This window comes from Anopheles coustani, chromosome 2, assembly GCF_943734705.1.
Source record: "Anopheles coustani chromosome 2, idAnoCousDA_361_x.2, whole genome shotgun sequence".
In the NCBI taxonomy this organism is placed as follows: domain Eukaryota; kingdom Metazoa; phylum Arthropoda; class Insecta; order Diptera; family Culicidae; genus Anopheles; species Anopheles coustani.
Window position 1 is genome coordinate 16601338 of NC_071289.1, and position 16836 is coordinate 16618173.

Sequence of the window (16836 nt, forward strand, 5' to 3'; positions counted from 1 at the left end):
GTGGGCCGTCGTCAAGTGGGATTAGAAAGATTTACGTGACTTTGGTGACTAGCGTGGGAAAGGAACGTAAAGTAACAAAGCAAAAAAGAAGAAAATACCAATAAAAAAAGTTATATGCGAAAATAACGGCTGAAAGGAAAGTTCTCTACGTCTCTGTTGATTTGTTTAATTCGGAAAGAACGGAGTAATTTTTCATAAGCGGTTAGTGTAACAGTGTTAGATACAGTGTACTAGAATACGCTAGAAATTTGTATAATAACATTCGAAGCTCGATCGGTTACTTTCTCCATTCGAACCTGAATAACAAAGTATTCAAGATGGATATGCTTTTCTTGTGAGTTTCGGTTGCAGCTTACGTGCAGCGGGTTGCAAATACGTGCAGATTTGAGTTACTTTAGTTGAGACAATGCCATACTGAATGAGTTTGTCCAAAATTTGGAGCAGTGAATTCTGATCCACATAAGCCGGTGCATATTGCCCCCGTATGAGAATGTTTTATGTTTTGTCTCCAGAACTACAATGCAACGATTATTAATCCAATTAAGATCAGTATTCGTTAAGTTACATATTGAGGTACGTTATCAATGACTTTTTGAAACCAAATTGTGTTTGTTATAGCTTAAACTAGCGTAGAAAAATCTTACATCACTTCAGGTATAGTTTTATGTTTTTTTATCAGGTATAGTAGGGAAAACATCCCTGTTAAATCTTATGGCAGAGCCGAAACTCATATAGGATGTATTAGACATGCAAGTGGACATATTTTATTACTTAATTTTGTTCTAAATTGCTTAATTCAACTACAAATGTACCGATACCCACCGGTGCATCTTGCCGTTAGTTTGAATGTATGCTGAGGTTGAGTAATTCTTACCAACATCTTTTTTCGTGTTGATAGTGAACTTTTACAAGTTTGCAAACTCTAGCGGAATTGTTGGTCGTGTAATGGCCTTATCACACTGGTCACCAATGGTGGCTTTGCAAAGCCACCGAACTGTCAAAATTTGGTTTTGGCATCCAGTTTGACATACTGGTGCGTCTTGGTAGTGTGATAAGGCAGGCCACCTGGGAGTGGGAGTTTATATAATTCACTTTCGGTTCATGCGGTTTTCGGCAGTTTAAGATTAAAATACCGAAATTTTATAATCTTATTATGCTTATAATTGATTATTAATAAAATTAAAAAACATGAATCACTTTCAAATCAAGCTTAACATGCCAGATACACCAAACTCCATACAATGACAGCTCGGTGATACGGGCAAGCTCATTCACCAACGGACCCCCAGCCACTCCAATGTCATTCGTTTTCGATGGTCGTTTGACAATCCAGTGCTTTTTCCATGCCACCATTGGTGACCAGTGTGATAAGGCCATAAACTTTATAGATCGTCGTAAAGGTACTATAGCAATAAATATCCTGTGGTATGCTCTAGCCTTCCACTATAAGTAGTAGATGTTGATGAAGGTTCCAGAACGTATCACAATAAATTATTTATTTGATTTTCCATTTCCAAGTCCATTAAATGGGATCCATTCCTTTAGAATCTGCCAAGGGATCGAATCCTCGGATCTTCCGAATCCCGACTCTGCCAACACTACTGACGACTGCTACGCAGACGTAAACAAAGTAGACAGCGTCGCACAGCCGACACATCGCCTTTGAGGTGGGGAGCCTACGTTTGATGTCGGTATCAAAGTGATCGAAATCGTAGAAAAAAAGTGTTGTTGCTGCTGCTGCTGGTGACTGAACAAACGAGAGTGGTGGCAGTTGCTGGAACAAACCGTGTCGTATTTTGTTGCCAGCAGACCGCGGGATAGTGAAGATCACTGCTTCGTGTGCCTTCATATTCGTTCGCTCGAGAGGCTTAGTAACCCTGTGGGTCGGGATCGGTGCGAAGGCCTCGCGGAGTACCACCTGCGGTGTCTGCAATGGACGCAGGAGGTGACGGCGATAAAAAGACCGCGGTGACTGCGGAGAGATCACCGGAGACGGTGGATGGCGCGAAGTTTCGATCGACCGAAAAAGGTTCACCGCCGATCGAGGGGACCATTCTGCCCGACCAGATGGACGAAGCCTCGCTGAACCCCCAGTTGCTGGACCAGCTGAACGAACAGTTCGCCAAGCAGATCCAGTTGGCCGAAAGCGAGGAGATGGACGAGCCGTTCAAGGTAAGTTCAGAACCTCAGAGCACGCGTACGCGACGCACGCGCCTCGAAGGTCACCCTCGTCACACCGTACGCAAGGGCCTTGTTTGCGCTGCATTAGAATCGGCTGGCTGTCGTCGTCGAGTCTTTTCCCTACCCTCCTACTCCCGGGGTAGTAAGACTTGGTTTTTTAATTGTTTGTATCCTTTGTGACCAAAGAATGGGCACGTGGCAACGCGTTGCATTTATGAAACCTAAGAAGGGATCCGAAGATGTGTGTGCAAGTGCAACAGCCTACTAATTTATACACCATTTTCATTTTTCTTTCGTTCCTACGGGTGACGCCGATGATGGTGTTAACTTTCATCATGCACATCGTGCTAGTAGATCCGCATCTACAACGACTGGGTCAACAGTCTACGGTCGCTCAACACTGAGCTCGTTCAGTCGTTGCGCGAAATGCAAGACACCTGCATGGAGCGGATGGCACTGATGCGAGCCGCCTACCTCAAGGATCTGGTACGTTTCGGTCCGGATATCCGGCTGAAGCGCGTGGAAAACACAACTGCGCTCGCTACGACGCCGGCTGCTGGAGAAGAAATTATTTCTCTCGAGCTCTCCTCAAACTATCCGATCGTGCCGACCACTGATCAGATGCTCCTGCAGGAACTGGACATCAAGTCACGGTAAGCGAACGCCACAATCGACTCTATGATTAACATGTACTAACAACCAGTCTTTGAATTTGTTTCTTTAAGGCAAATCGAAGAATTGCGGAAAGAGCTGGGCGATAGCTGCGCTCTGGTGGATCAGTTGCGTAGCATGACCAAAACGCGGGAAAATCAGCTAGATGATAAACGCAAAGAGATAAACATTCTGCGTCATCAGATCACCTCCTTGGACGATCAACTTCTGAAGGCAAAAACGGTAACTTTTGTTCCGCGGGGAAGTTTTTCCCCATTGTTTACTTGTTTGTTTTTCAATGATGGTAAATTTTGATGCGAATTCATTTGCGTTCCGATGTGAACAAACGAATGGAAGCTCGTACCCCAAAGTTGGCAATGTTTGCTCATTTCATACATGTTTTCTACGTGTTCTCGATATGTATCTTCTTAAAACAACTAGTCCGCAGCGGCCACGACCGACAATAAGAGCCTTATTTCGGAGATCACCGATCACCACGATAAGATAACGTTTTTGCGGAAGAAGTTAAAAGAGCAGGAGGACAAGCTGCGGCAGGCCAACACAGCCATTTACTTCCGGGATCAGGTGATCTCCCAGCAGCGGCACGAAATTAAAGTACTGACCGAGGTATCGATTTCCTTTCGATTGGACTTTTGGGTTGGTGTGGTGGTGGTTGTAGATTTAATTATGCACCAGTGTTACCTGATAAACACTATTTTTGTTCAGTCCTTAGAGAGTGCATCATTGTTTTCCGAACTGTACGACGATGAAAGCCGTTGGAGTGTGGAAAGCTTTACCTGTTCTGCTTGTAGGAACGAGGGCCGTGTTGTGGATTAGTTCTGGTGATGTTTATTGGAATGAGGACGCACTAGAATCTTTTTGGCTAAAGAAGAATGCATTGTTTGCGGTGGTGGCAGGGATTTAACACATAATTGCGAAAATTTCAGTGAAAAGGTGTACTAACAATGGCTGCTGAATAAAATAGTTTTTAAGTTTGTGTATCTGCTTTGAGAAAACAAAATAGTGTACCTGGGCTTGATACTCAATGCTCCCGCAAATAATTACTTTTGACTCATTGACTCATTGACTTTATTGTATATCTTTTTTCAAGAACTTCAATTCACATTCCACCACTGAAGAAAATGAACAGGATCCATGTAAGGAAGCATGCCAAGTGGTATCGGACTCCTCCTTTTATTCGACTGAGACTCAAGCGTCAAAAGAAGACACAACGCTCCTCTCGGGACGCGTATCTCAACCGCTCCTCGATGGTATCAGTACGATCGAACAGCACAGTGAGACCGAATCGGAATACGTACGGACACTGAAACAGGAACTGGCCGAGTTGCGAGCACAATTGCAGGACTACAAAAGGGTCCACGGAAATCATCGGGCTTCGCTACCGATGAACGACGGTAGTGATTGGCAGTGCGCCGATATGATAAAAGCTCTGCTGGGGCTACGGGGAGCCTGCGAGGAGTTGCTGCAAACTACCGGTAAATTCTGTGGCGAAGAGCAGGAGCTATCGGGGGGCTCCTTTAGATACGAAGATGACGACGAGCTGATCGAAGCGCTACGGGCTCGCTGTGAGATGCTGTGTCGCCGATTGTCCGAGCATCAGGTTTGTGCGTTGGAGCAGGACGAAGGCATCGGCAGTACCAGCATATCGCGGCTGGAAAACTGTAGCGAAATACAACCCAACGTTGAAGGCCACCGGGAGCAGAGTATGGAAGCGGATTTGTATCAGGAAGTTGTGGTACAATTAAAACGTATGGTAAGTGATGATGTAAACAAGTTTAATTTGTTTTGGGTCTAGTTCAACACACTGTTAAAAAAAAGTTGTACGATACACGTACTCCTATGAAAATTTATTAGCTTAGTAGGCTGGTTATCAAGCCAACATTTGACCCGGTGCCTTAGTTCAAGTAAACAGGCGCCTTTCATCACCTCTATTCGAAGTAAACATTTTGCCACTTCGATTTCCTTCTTCTATGGTGATTAATCTCTCAGCCGTCGTATGCTTACAGCTCCCGATGGAACGCCCTTTTTTGGGCAGCTATTTTTGTAGACCACTTGCGGATTGGAGTAATTACGGCAAGCAGTGCACGGAGACGGGCTCTGGAGTTGGTACATTATGGAGCTGCCGGGGAAGTGAATGGGTGAAAAATTCTTGTTCAGGTGAAGGCTGAGGAGACCCATCGCACCCAACGGAAGCAATACGGGCGGTGGTCCATGTTAACCCAGTTTCTACTTCTCGCCTTTTTCCGACTTCACCGAACGACTAGTTAATTCTAACTCGTTTGACTGCGCTGGTGACTGCCTTTGCGGTGGCGGCACGAGATGCACATCTCCACGGGATGGCGCAGTGACAACCGTCTATTTTGGAACACAGACACACGGTCGAGCGTCTACAGTTCTGTTCCTTTTTGAACTCCCTCCCTGCTTCCTGTTCGTTGCTCAATGTGTTGTCTTCCATCGTACGTGGTGTTTTGCGTACTCCAAACGCCGTTGCTGAATCCTCCCACGACGGTGTTGAAGTTATTTGTATGTAGGTAAACCGCGCGGACACCGGTGGAAGTGGCTATTTATACAGTCCTCTTTGTATCCCACCACCTCTTTCGTCCGTCCAGCGGGGGTCGGGGTAAACGAGTGTTAATTTACCAGCTTTATTGTACGGTTGTTGTATGTTTAGTAATTAGTACTATTTAGGGCATAATGGACTGGTACTGGTAGAGCTATTTGAATGGTTTCGACTTTTACGGACTGATTGGCGGAGCGGGCGGAGAATTTGCACAGCCCTGACGTGCTCACTAGGAGTCCAGGGTCCCGGTGGTACGTAAAAGGTGGTGTTAAATATTTCACCTTGGATTGTTAATCGGCTGATAGGACACGGTTAGTGGAAGCCATATTTGCGTGTAATTGTAACAACGCGAGGAACTTCCTTCGCGGTAATTCTGTGTAGAAACGGCTAAGCCTATTATTCAACGTTTGGATGTTTATTTTGTTTGTGCAGCACATTCGACGCTAAATATTTCCTCTTTTAAACAGCTTCGCCAGATGTCGTTGGGTGGTTCTTTTCAACCGTTGGTCGTAGCTCTGGCGCTTCTACCTATTTTCACGTCGAACATCATTGCCCTGGGATAAACGTAGTGAGTCATGATTGATCTATGCACGTTCTCGAAATTCTGGCAAGAGTTCCGTAGTCCGTAGTCAAGGGTGAGATCGATGAGAGATCGATCGAAGTTTACGGTGTGTTGCATTAGCACGATTCTTTTCCGAGCAGCTTCTCGAGCGCCTACCAAATGCCGACAGACCGGGAAATCGGGAGCTAATAGTCAATTAACCAGCATATTCCGTGCTCGCATCCTCCTGTGTGCGTACTTGCCTGTCTCGCCGGTAAGGTGAAGGAATCAAGGGATATTAGATCTTCGTTTCTTTTTCCAATCGAAACATGGTTAGTTATTTTAAGAACGTGCAGTCTACGACTGCGTACACCCCCATACGATTCCCCGAGTGGTTCCAGAGCGAGCACGAACATCGATCACTTAAGAGGTCCGGGATGTGGAACCGTACGCTCGAGAGGGCCTCAGTTCCTGCTTGCGAGTTTCAAACACGAAGACATTTTATTGCATTGCGCGTGTGGCTGAAGAAAGGGTGTGAGCAGTCCGATGGCGTTGTTTGTAAACGAATCCGTGGGATGTCATACCGGCATCAACCGTTCGGGGTGCTAGAGGAGACCATCAACACCTACGCCGTGCGGTGCGTGTAGAGTAATGGTCCACTCAATGTGGAAGAAGAGATCGTGCACGATCGTAGTACAGAGCATGGTGGAAAGAGGTTTGAGATGCACTTTTGCTTTGGGCGTGAGGAACACAGACTACCTACGATTTCTACTCTTTTGAGGGGACAGATTGAAAGAACTGTGCCGCTGGGTGTTCAAAAATAGCCACCCTCCCGTTCGCTTCTAACTAGAACTAGGCGTAGTCCGTGCGATATAATGCTCCCCGTTGCATCTGTCGGTCGGGAATGGCGCTCAGGGAAAAGGTACTGTAATAGGTCTTCGTTGTTTCTAAATCTGTAGAATTTCAAGTAGCCCCCTTGTGCAGGATCTTTGCCAGGTACTTTTCGTTTCACCCTAGCAAGAAAACGTGCAGGGATTCTCCTCCGCCCGGTTGTCTAGTATTATTTTTGCCGGTCAGTATCTCCTTTCCATCCATTTGGCTCTCTGTATGCTCTCTCCGCTTTGCCTTTCACTTCAAACTGGGTGTGGGTCCTTTGCATCTCTGAGATGCGCTTGATTTAGTTAGTTCGCGGATCTCTCGACGGTATGTTCGTGCGTTTCGTGTATCGTGACGGTTTCTCGGGGCTTGCATTTATGAACATTGAACACACGGTTTTGCGCAGCATCCAATTTCCATACGATCTCGTGCGGTAGTGGATTCATTAAGGGGGTCGAATTCATGTAGATTGTCTGTGAATGGACAGTGTGTTTAAATTAATACAATCTGTTGTGTGTATTGGCTTTGTGAAGAGTGTGCAGTTGGGTGTAGTTAATCGTTCTCAAACAAGCTAAGACAAGACATCACATCATGACTGTCTTCCAGCTAGGAAAGGACAGCAACAACAGTGCCAGTGAATCGCTCAGCTCGCTGTCGTTGGGCCTGGACGAAGGCTGTACGCTGCAGGGTCTGATCGACGATTTGAAGAAGGAGATCGAATCGAAGGATCTGGTACTGCGCGATCGTCATGCCGAGCTAGAACGACTCCAACAGGAATTGGGCAACCGAGAGCGCCAGCTTGGCCTGTGCCGGGCACGCCAAGAGTCGATCGATGACGAAAAGCTGACCCTCCAGAAAAAGGTACGGTTGATATAGGAATGAAAACCCACACGCAACGGAAGGGAAAAGTAAATTGCACCGCTCTATTTCTTTATATCGTATCAACAACAGATCACCGCACTGGAAGAAACGGCGGACGATCAAGGCCGGATCATTGCGATGCTGAACATGGAAAAGTCGAAGCTTGTGCAGCACGTGGAGGATCTGAAGGAAACGGTAGGGGTTTTTTTGCACGTTTCGCTTGTATGTGTGTTGTATAGTTAGTGAGATCGTTTTTCTTCTTTCATTTTCCGACAGCTGCAACAGTACCGGGATAATTTGCAGAAGACCAGCGAGGAAAAGATAATCATCGAGGACGAGGTAGGTGCGCTTGAGGTTGAATATTTTTCATCCGCGAACGGGAACTTTTCCTACGTCGCTGCCGTTTGCGTCGTTGTAGACAAATGAAGCTGCGCAAGCTGCGGGACAAACGGGCACCTATTGCGCACGATCGTTGAGGGAATCGGTTGAGCAAACTGCAACGGGCTTGTTGATGGAAGTTTATTATCTTTCCGCTTTTCCGCCTTTCCCGGCTTGCGTTTAATTATGGTTTCAAGAACGACCGAGAGGAATGAGATTATTATTGGTTTTCTTTGGTTTTACAAATTGGTGAATTTGTGCTGGATCTTTGTAGTGATGCTTGGTTCTGTTCAATTTAAGTCTAATGTATTTTTTTTGTTTTCGTATATATTTTACCCCCACGCTACACGACCGACTGCCTTATCCAGTGTAAAAACCAACTCGTCACCATCTCCAACCTGCGCGTTGCCCTCGAGGAAACGAAACGCAACGGCAGCTCATCAGTGAGTTTATTTTCCGGCCTCCGTTACAGCCAACCGGCGGCGCCGTCGTCGTCGTCGCATGCGGCGCACCGTATCGGCCATCAAAGCATTTGGCCGAACAGTAGCGGCAAGGAGCATGATGCCGCCGTCTTCGAAAGAACCCCCAATAGTAGTGTGCACCCACAGCTGCTACCACAAACGACCTCAATCTCTGCCACCACTAACTCCCCAGCTGCCACTACTAACAGTCCTCCTTCCGGCGCAACGAATAGTAACGCTTCTGCCAGTCCCGCGACGGGAAGTAGCAACACTGGGGCCACCGACTATTGGACCGCGATTGGACGCGCGCTGTTCAGTGGCTTCGACGCGTAAAGGAAACGGATCGTTTTGATTTTTTCCCCCGTTTTCCAAAAACGCCAAAAAACCAACCTTGCCTCATTCACACGCGCTTGACCCGTGGAATATCTTGTTGACTTTTTGCTGTGACGATTATTTCCCTAGGAACTAAGGAAACTTTTTTTTGTTTTTTTTTCTTTGCGAGTAAGACATTTTGGAGACAGTAGTATTATACGACTTCGGGTCCCGTTACGGGTGTCCTATACTTATCGCGAATAGCATTTTGTTAATCGTTATCTTTTAGCGTTAGGTAGAGAGATAATTTACAATCCAGTTTTCTTGAAATATTGTTGACTTCTACGCCATAATTTTATGCGCAATACGTTTCGTTGAGTGCGTACTTCATCATTACTTATATACACGTGTTCTCAATTTTGTTCTTTTTCAATTTCCGTTTCAATTGCCGTAATAAATTATTTACCAGATTGATAGCGTACTAATCCTATTAACTGTTGAACAACTTTTATTTTATCATGGTTAAAATATTAATATTCTCAGTTTTCAAAACCAGTTTGGTAAGTTTTACGGCGGTATTTGTTAACGAAAGCCTCCAAAAGTGGGAGAAAACTAGCGGTGCCTTAAATTGCACTTCACTTTTTTGATCTTTAAATTAATGCTGATTTCTTGCAATAGGTAAATGTTCTTCACGAACTGGTGGAGAATCTTCAACTGGAAGTTATCCTACTAAGTGAACAGCTAAACGACGCATTTAAAGAGGTATGTAGGTCGGACGGGTTAAGTTAAACTTCACGCGCCAGACAGCGTGTGTGTACTAATGGAAACTAATATTGGACCGACAGAACGTGGCCAAGGACAACGAGCTGGACCAGTACCGTGACTCCAATCTGCAGCTGCGTTGTCAGCTGGCTGACCTGAGCCGCGAGTTTGCCGACTTGAAGGACATATCCGATGCCGTCGACATCCGGCAGGAGGTGAGACATCCTAGTGTTACTGCTTTGTATATATATTTTTTCTCTTAAGCCACTAACGCGTTGCAGTAAAACCCATTTATCAAGGAGTAGGTTCTATGTCAATGCGCCCGTTTGCTCGTTACAGGGTAAAACCACTGCCGGAAGAAATTACTGCATGATTTGTGTCCTCCACCCCCCTGTTTTTCGTTCGACACTTTGGCCAAAGTATCGCGTTGACACAATGGTGCAACTGTTTGACGATTGAGAAATCATATTCTATCGACGCTTCGGCACGGTTTTATGGGTTGGCAAGATGTTTGAATTTTGGCGCACCTAACGATTCGATCGTAAATGTCGTCCTGCGGCGCTGCAGCCTAGAGCCTTAGCGAGGGGAAGGCTAGGAAAGCAACACACCCACGCCAGCGAACGGTAGTAAAGTGTATGTTTGCCGACGTTCATCGATTGCAAGCTTTCCTGTTTCTTCAGTTCAGTCTGCAAAACATCTATGGAACAGGTGAAACGGTGGTACCGTTACACGGAGGGGGAAATGAAAGAAAGTGTAAGTTTTATCGCTTGTTGCTCCGGATTGTGAAGGATATTGCAAGCAAAGGAGGAAGGTTCCTCAACGAGCCGAACTTACACGGAGCGGTTTCGCCACTTCGTCTTGGTACAAGTTTTTCCCCTCCCATGGACGAAGTGATGTCCTTTGCGTGGTAAATAACCCATCAACACCAGGCCCACCGGGGTCTGGTTTCGCCCTGGTGACCCCGCCTTCGCGCTGAGTTCATGCCAAAGGATAATCAGATTTTAATCGTACACACTTCCTTTCGTTTACAACACAAGCTGGGTTGGTGATGGAGGTGAGGTGGAAATGGCGCCTTTCACTTTTCCTCCGTCCGTTCTTGGCTGGTTTGACTCGAGCACCGAACGAAGCACGTTCGAAAAGCTCTAAAGGGCTGTACGCTTTTGCAGAATCGGTTCACAGCCGAAGAAAGCAGGTGGTAAATGAATTATAATTTCTTGAAAAACTGAAAGGCAATAAATAGGAAAAAAAGAGTAGAGAGGTGGAGTTGCAGGTGAACATCAAATGCGGTGCCAGTGGCAGAAACGGTCTCTTCCCAGGCACGCAAACCTTGCGCCCCAATTGTGTCCCTGTCAGGATTGAAATAGATTCGTTAACTACGACACCTGTACTTGGGACCGAAAAGTGTTGCGAACTGCAAAGAAGAGATAGAGAGAAAATGAGCGAAAGAACGGAAGAGAGTTACATGGTTCCCACACGATGGACGTTTTTGCTGATACAAATCAGACGGTAGAATTTTTACCGTTTTAATTGAAATTTCAACTTTTCATTTAATGATTCCGAAGGCCCAAGCAGCATTGACCTAAAAAAAATTGCGCGACCAGAAAACTATCCTAATCTTTTTCGATACTATTAGAAAACTGGGTGGAATGATTAGATCAGGATAAGAGTAAAAGTTGCTCCACCAGCGGGAAAAGGAGCAATCGTCGACGACTATTGCCCCTGAAGGCAAATGGAATTTCGATTCAATTACCTTTGCCTTACGGTTTGTTTGCTAACAAAAGTAATGGAAAAACTTTTCCTCTACACATGATGATAACTTTTTAATAACTTCTCTTCTACCACGTAAGTTGGCACAACTTATCGCATGACTTTACAGTGCGAAATTCAGCCCGGGTGGTGGGGGTGGATGGGTGGCTTGTGTCCTCCGGACTCTGGTGTGTGTTGTGCCTTGCAAGTTGCATCGGGAGCGACAGTCTATCAACTCAAAAAATCCGGTTGAAAGTAAACGTGCTGGGCCCAACATTACAGCACGGTTTCCCCTGGTTGGCACGAAACAAAGGCACGCGCATTTCATCTCCACTCTGGAATCTACGAGTTTTGCTGCGAGGCGAAGGTGGGAGGACTCGTATGCACTTCATTCATTCGTTTTTGGGTCAACTTTGGAAAAGCGTCTGCTACACCAGGTACTCCCTGGGAGCTCTTGTTCAGGACTTCGTGACTTCCATTCGAGTTGTTGGTTTCGCGCTCACCGGTGCAATGTCCTGCGTTCCCGGATTGCGATTGGAATTAGATTTATTGCTACATTGTTGCTGTGGTCGTGACCATATCCTACACTCTTCCACCCCACGTTGTTCCTACCGGGGGTGTTGTGTGTTATGTTGACGGATTGGTGCTAAGGCTCAGACCACGGAATTCCATGTTAAGCCTCTTGTTTCTTCTATTCTTATTCTGTTCTTACACACCTACCACGAACACTGATGTCGGAAAAATCTTGTGCATTTGGGTGTGAGCATGAAGGCAAGCTGAGGCAAACAGGATTCCGGGCAAAACATCAACAACATACGACGACGACGACGACGACGACGAAAGGACACAGCCACGAGAATGATCAGGGAATGGAGCGAGTTCGTTTTTAGTACTAGTTTGACTCCGGTCGGGAACGGACACTTTTTTCCGGTGGTGCGCAAGTTCGTTTAATAGTGTAACATTATTAAGGTCTATCCTGTGGCCAGTGTGCCCAGTACGGGTAAAGTCTGAGAACTTTATCTAAGTTGAATAACATTTTTAAAACTGTACTGCGTAAGTTAAAGAATTCATTTTAAAAGAAGTTTTATCCAAAGAATAAGGTTTTTTCTTTGATGCAAAACAAGTAGGCGATCAAAAGCTTTTAGTATAGGTACACTCGAAGTCCGTTAGTAAATGTAATGTGCTGTGCGGGAAGTTTAACGAAGCATGCTGTGCCTAACCTACACCAACGAAAAAGGACGCTAACCTGGACCCTTTAGGTACATTCGACCGACCAACTACTCAATCGGAGTTGTTTCACGGAGTGTTTTGCTTTTTCTTAATTCAAACGAAACCGATTACAATCGGGAATGCCATTATACGCCCCCGGACCACGTCACGCGGTGTCCACTGATTTTGTTTGTTTAGTTTCGTTCGGCTGAGTACAGTAGACTCCATAGATGATTCGAGGTAATGAGTCGCACGGTTACCGTAGATAAGCTAGTTCCGCTAACAATCCGCAAAATAATTAAATAATATTTAAACACATTTAAATCAACATTTTGCAAATGAATTTAGTTACATGCAACATAATGGTATATTTGAAAATCTCCAAGTTTTCCTCTTTCAGTGTTTAAATAAATCTTATTTTTCACAAATTTTTGCGAAAAAGAAATTCAAAAGCCAGTAGATTTAACTGAACCTTTCATTTTTTGCTTATTTTATTATTATTTAGTTGAAAAAAAAATCCTAGAACAGGAAATCCACGAAAAATAAACCCCGAGAAAGACGACTCACTGTCGCTTCAGTGCAATGGATGAATGATATCCGGTTCCTTTGACGAAAAACCACGACAGACAACGGCCGGTATAGCGGGTAGAATCCTTCGCTGGTGGTTTTGTGATCCCTCGTGCTTTTTATTTAGTAAAGTAATATAGTCCTGAACCCTAGTGGGTTGGGAAACGATGTAAAAATTGTGGAACGAGTGGATCGTCGTAAAAGGAACCGTTCGTATTTCATTTCCGGGTCATTTACGCCTTCGATTCGTGGCGTGCGAGTGGGTATTTTGTGTAATCGGTTCCGTTTGGTCGGGTTTGGCGTGGTTTTGGTTGTTTTCCCGTTTTCTAGCAGTGACGTGATGATTATTTGAGTTTATTGATTTGTTACCACTGTGGGATTGTGTGGCGCGTTCTTTTTTTCACATTCCGCTAAAAACTGCAGTTTACAGAACAATACAGAAAAATGATAGTTATTGAAAGTATAGGGTATATATGGTGGTGAATGCACATTGTTAACATCTGTAATTTTATAATTTATTCTGCTTGATCAAACAATGATAAGATCCCGCAAAAGTAATGTATATTTTTTCAACATTTATTTTTTAGCTGAACGATCAGAAACAACGTGTATTCGCTTTGCTCAAGGAAGATGTAAAACAGTTACAGGATCAGATGAATGGTGTCCGAGGGGAGATAGTTTCAAGGCAGCAAGATTTGGGAAATTTGAACTTCTTCCGAGAAAAGTGTGCCGAGATGGTAAAACAAAACAAACCCAAACATTAAGACTAATGCTACTGATAATGCCCATTGCACATTCCAGGAGCGACTCCATGAGCTAGAAATGAGCCAGCAGCGTACTAAGCATTCCAACGAGCTGAAGCAATTGCGGCGAGAGATAGAATCGCTTAGCAATCAGCTGGTCAGTTCTTCGGACACGGTAAGCACATGCGCAAGGAAACACGTGTAGGAAGGTTAGCAAATTTGTTCGTCCTATTGTGTTACAGAGTCAGCAGCACGAACAAACGGTAGAAGCATTGGCAACGCTGCAGACCACCATCTTGAAGCTTGACGAGCACAATCGTGTGCTGCAGAAAACGATTCAATCATACCAGGACAGCGTAGTCCAGCTCGAGCAACAGTTGGGTGGCTCGCAGCATCAGCTTTCGACGACCAGGCAGGAGCTGGAAGAGTTACGGGATCGGTGCAACGTGCAAGAGGACAAACTTGTAGCCCTAAAATCGGAGAAGGACCGCATCGCCGGGGAGCTCGTGGTGCAGCGGCGAATGTGCAAGTGTGGCATAAACAGTAATCCAGGTTCCCGAGAAAGGGTAGGGCTCGATTGCGAGCTTAACACACCGAATATTTTCGAATGATTATGGTACTGTTTTCTTTTCCTTCCAGGCAAAGACACCACTTTCTCACTCGCTGCAGAAACAGTTGGCCCAGAAAACACTGGAAGCAACCCGAGCCCAGGAAGAGCTCGCCCAGCGCATCGAAGAATGGAAAAAGCGCGAAACAGAGTACGTGAACCACCGGATACAGGCGACGGAACAGACGACAGACCTGATTGAGCAGCTGAGCGAGTTTAAGGGCCGTAATAGCAATCTGGAGCAGTCGGGGTATATGAAGGATGAGCTGATCGAGCGTCTGCAGCAGAGTCTGCGTGACGTCAACCGAAAACTTGCCATAAAACAGGACCAGCTGGTAGAAGTGGAAGCAAAGAATGTCAGGTATGTAGCATGGGTGTTTCTGTTTTAGGAAGGTACAACAATAACTGTGTTGTTATGTTTTAGTTTATCTGATGCCCTGGAACGGGCGCGTCAGGATGCGTTGGCTTGCGAAAAACGTTGCATGGAGGAGCTCAGCAATGTCAGGCGATGTTCCATGGATCAGAAAAATCAGCTACAACAGTACGAAAGACAAATGAATCGCCTGCGAGCGGAAATGGACGGTGTACGAGAGAAAAGTGAACACATCTCTAGTGATGTGAGTGTGTTTGCCATCCCTGCTTCATACTGGTCTGGATTCAACGGTCACACAATTTTTCTTCTTTCTAGCGCGATGCATTGCGTGACGAATCTCAAGGGTTGCGAGAACGGTTGGCAACGTTTGAAGGAAAACAGAGTGCGCTTTGCGAGGTGATCAAATCGAATCAGGATGAGCTGGCGTTCAAATCATCCCGTGTGATGGTGAGCATGACGTTGCCGCTTAATTTACAGTTTGCTAATATGCAATTTTTCATGACAGGAACTGGAAGAAATGCACCGCCAACTCAACCAAAACTATCAGCAGCTCAAAAGCTTTCATGAAGATCTTAGCAAGCAGTTTCATCGCGGGCAGCAGGAGATTGAGCAACTGAAGGAAAGCTCCAAAAAGTTGCTGGAGTTTAAGCAGCAAACGCTGGCCACGAAGGAGCTCACGCGCAAAAGTGTCGCCGAGTGGAAGGAGCGGGAGGCCCAGCTGAGCCAGGAGATTGTTCGACTAAAGAAGCGCACCGAAATGCTCGATCAGGACCGGGCCAAACTGATCGGCAAATTGCAAGAGTACCATCGGGATAATACAATCCTTGGAAGGCGCGTGCATCAGCAGCAGTCGCAACAGCAGCAACCTCCTCGGCAGCATTCGCCCTACGACGACAATCGGAGGTGAAGCATGTTTAGGCAAACGATGGGGTATTGAACAAACCCATCGTAACTTACCGTTTTTGTGGTGTGTTTTTTGGAGCTATGCGTGATAATACGGAATTTTCGTTTTTAATAAAGACTAACCTGTATTCGTTAGGAATTTTTTACGTAAATCTTGGTAAACAAACGTTTTTCTATGAGTTATGCTTTTTGGATATGGAGAAGCAAACGCTGTAGTACTTGTAAACCATCCAATTTTCTTTTCTTTTGTAGAAGTTATAATCTCACGCCACTCCATCAAACGTTCTACCCACCGGAAGCGTTCAAACTGGTTCGATCTAGCAGCGATCCCAACTGTAATGAGGTTGGTGAAGAATATTTCGTACGTTATAAAGTATAAAAAACCAAAAGTAATTCAATCTCCATTCGTTTCCCTGTTTCAGTCGGACGAGTTGTTACAGAAAGTAGAACTTACGTGTAATCAGCTGCAGCAGATACGAAAGTTCTGGCACCAGGGTCTGAAGGAAGTGTTTCCAAACGATTCTTAGTTTTAATTACTAATGAGAACAACGACCGTAGCACAGGTTTGCATTCTTCCTGCCATTTTATTGTTTTATAGAGAAACTTTTACAAATTTAGTTAGGCAGTAATATCAGTAAGATTGTCAGTGTACGGTAGAATAAATTGAACGATTATCTTATTTCTGTAAATAAAAGTGAGTGTTTTATTTTGCTGCGAGTGACCTCCAGCAACACTTTCTATTACTAGCGATATTCATCTACCTCGATATTTGCAACAATGAATGATCACAGTTACAGTGCAAATCCTATTTTGAACATGTTCGAACAGGATCGTTTTACGACTTTCTTTATACTCAACAGGATTTCTTACCCTTTAATTTGTGGGGCGGTGCTCAGCGACACATTAAATTTCTTAAAATTTTAACTCCCAGCTTATGCGGCCTACCTTCAACATAGGTAACTAAAATCCTAACAAATCCGCCAAGCAGGCCGAAAACAGTGAGTTAGAGAGAGAAAATACGCCGGCAAAAGAAAGCACACACCGGTATCGTGCGGTAGAGCGAGAAAGAACGAAAACAAAGCTG

The 16836-nt window shown here is 45.2% G+C and overlaps 1 protein-coding gene across 1 annotated transcript; it reads left to right on the plus strand.

Moving 5' to 3' along the window:
- Window positions 1–1848: 1848 nt before the first annotated feature.
- Window positions 1849–16402, plus strand: LOC131266542 (interaptin-like). Its single transcript, XM_058269107.1, is given in 20 exon segments — window positions 1849–2172; window positions 2536–2834; window positions 2907–3075; window positions 3274–3459; window positions 3944–4606; window positions 7437–7691; window positions 7782–7886; window positions 7968–8030; window positions 8438–8512; window positions 9521–9652; window positions 9688–9819; window positions 13714–13863; window positions 13928–14044; window positions 14112–14435; window positions 14509–14837; window positions 14901–15093; window positions 15165–15296; window positions 15355–15752; window positions 16005–16095; window positions 16175–16402. Coding segments are annotated over 20 exon segments (4158 nt in total). The 5' UTR covers window positions 1849–1932; the 3' UTR covers window positions 16280–16402.
- The last annotated feature ends 434 nt before the right edge of the window (window positions 16403–16836 follow it).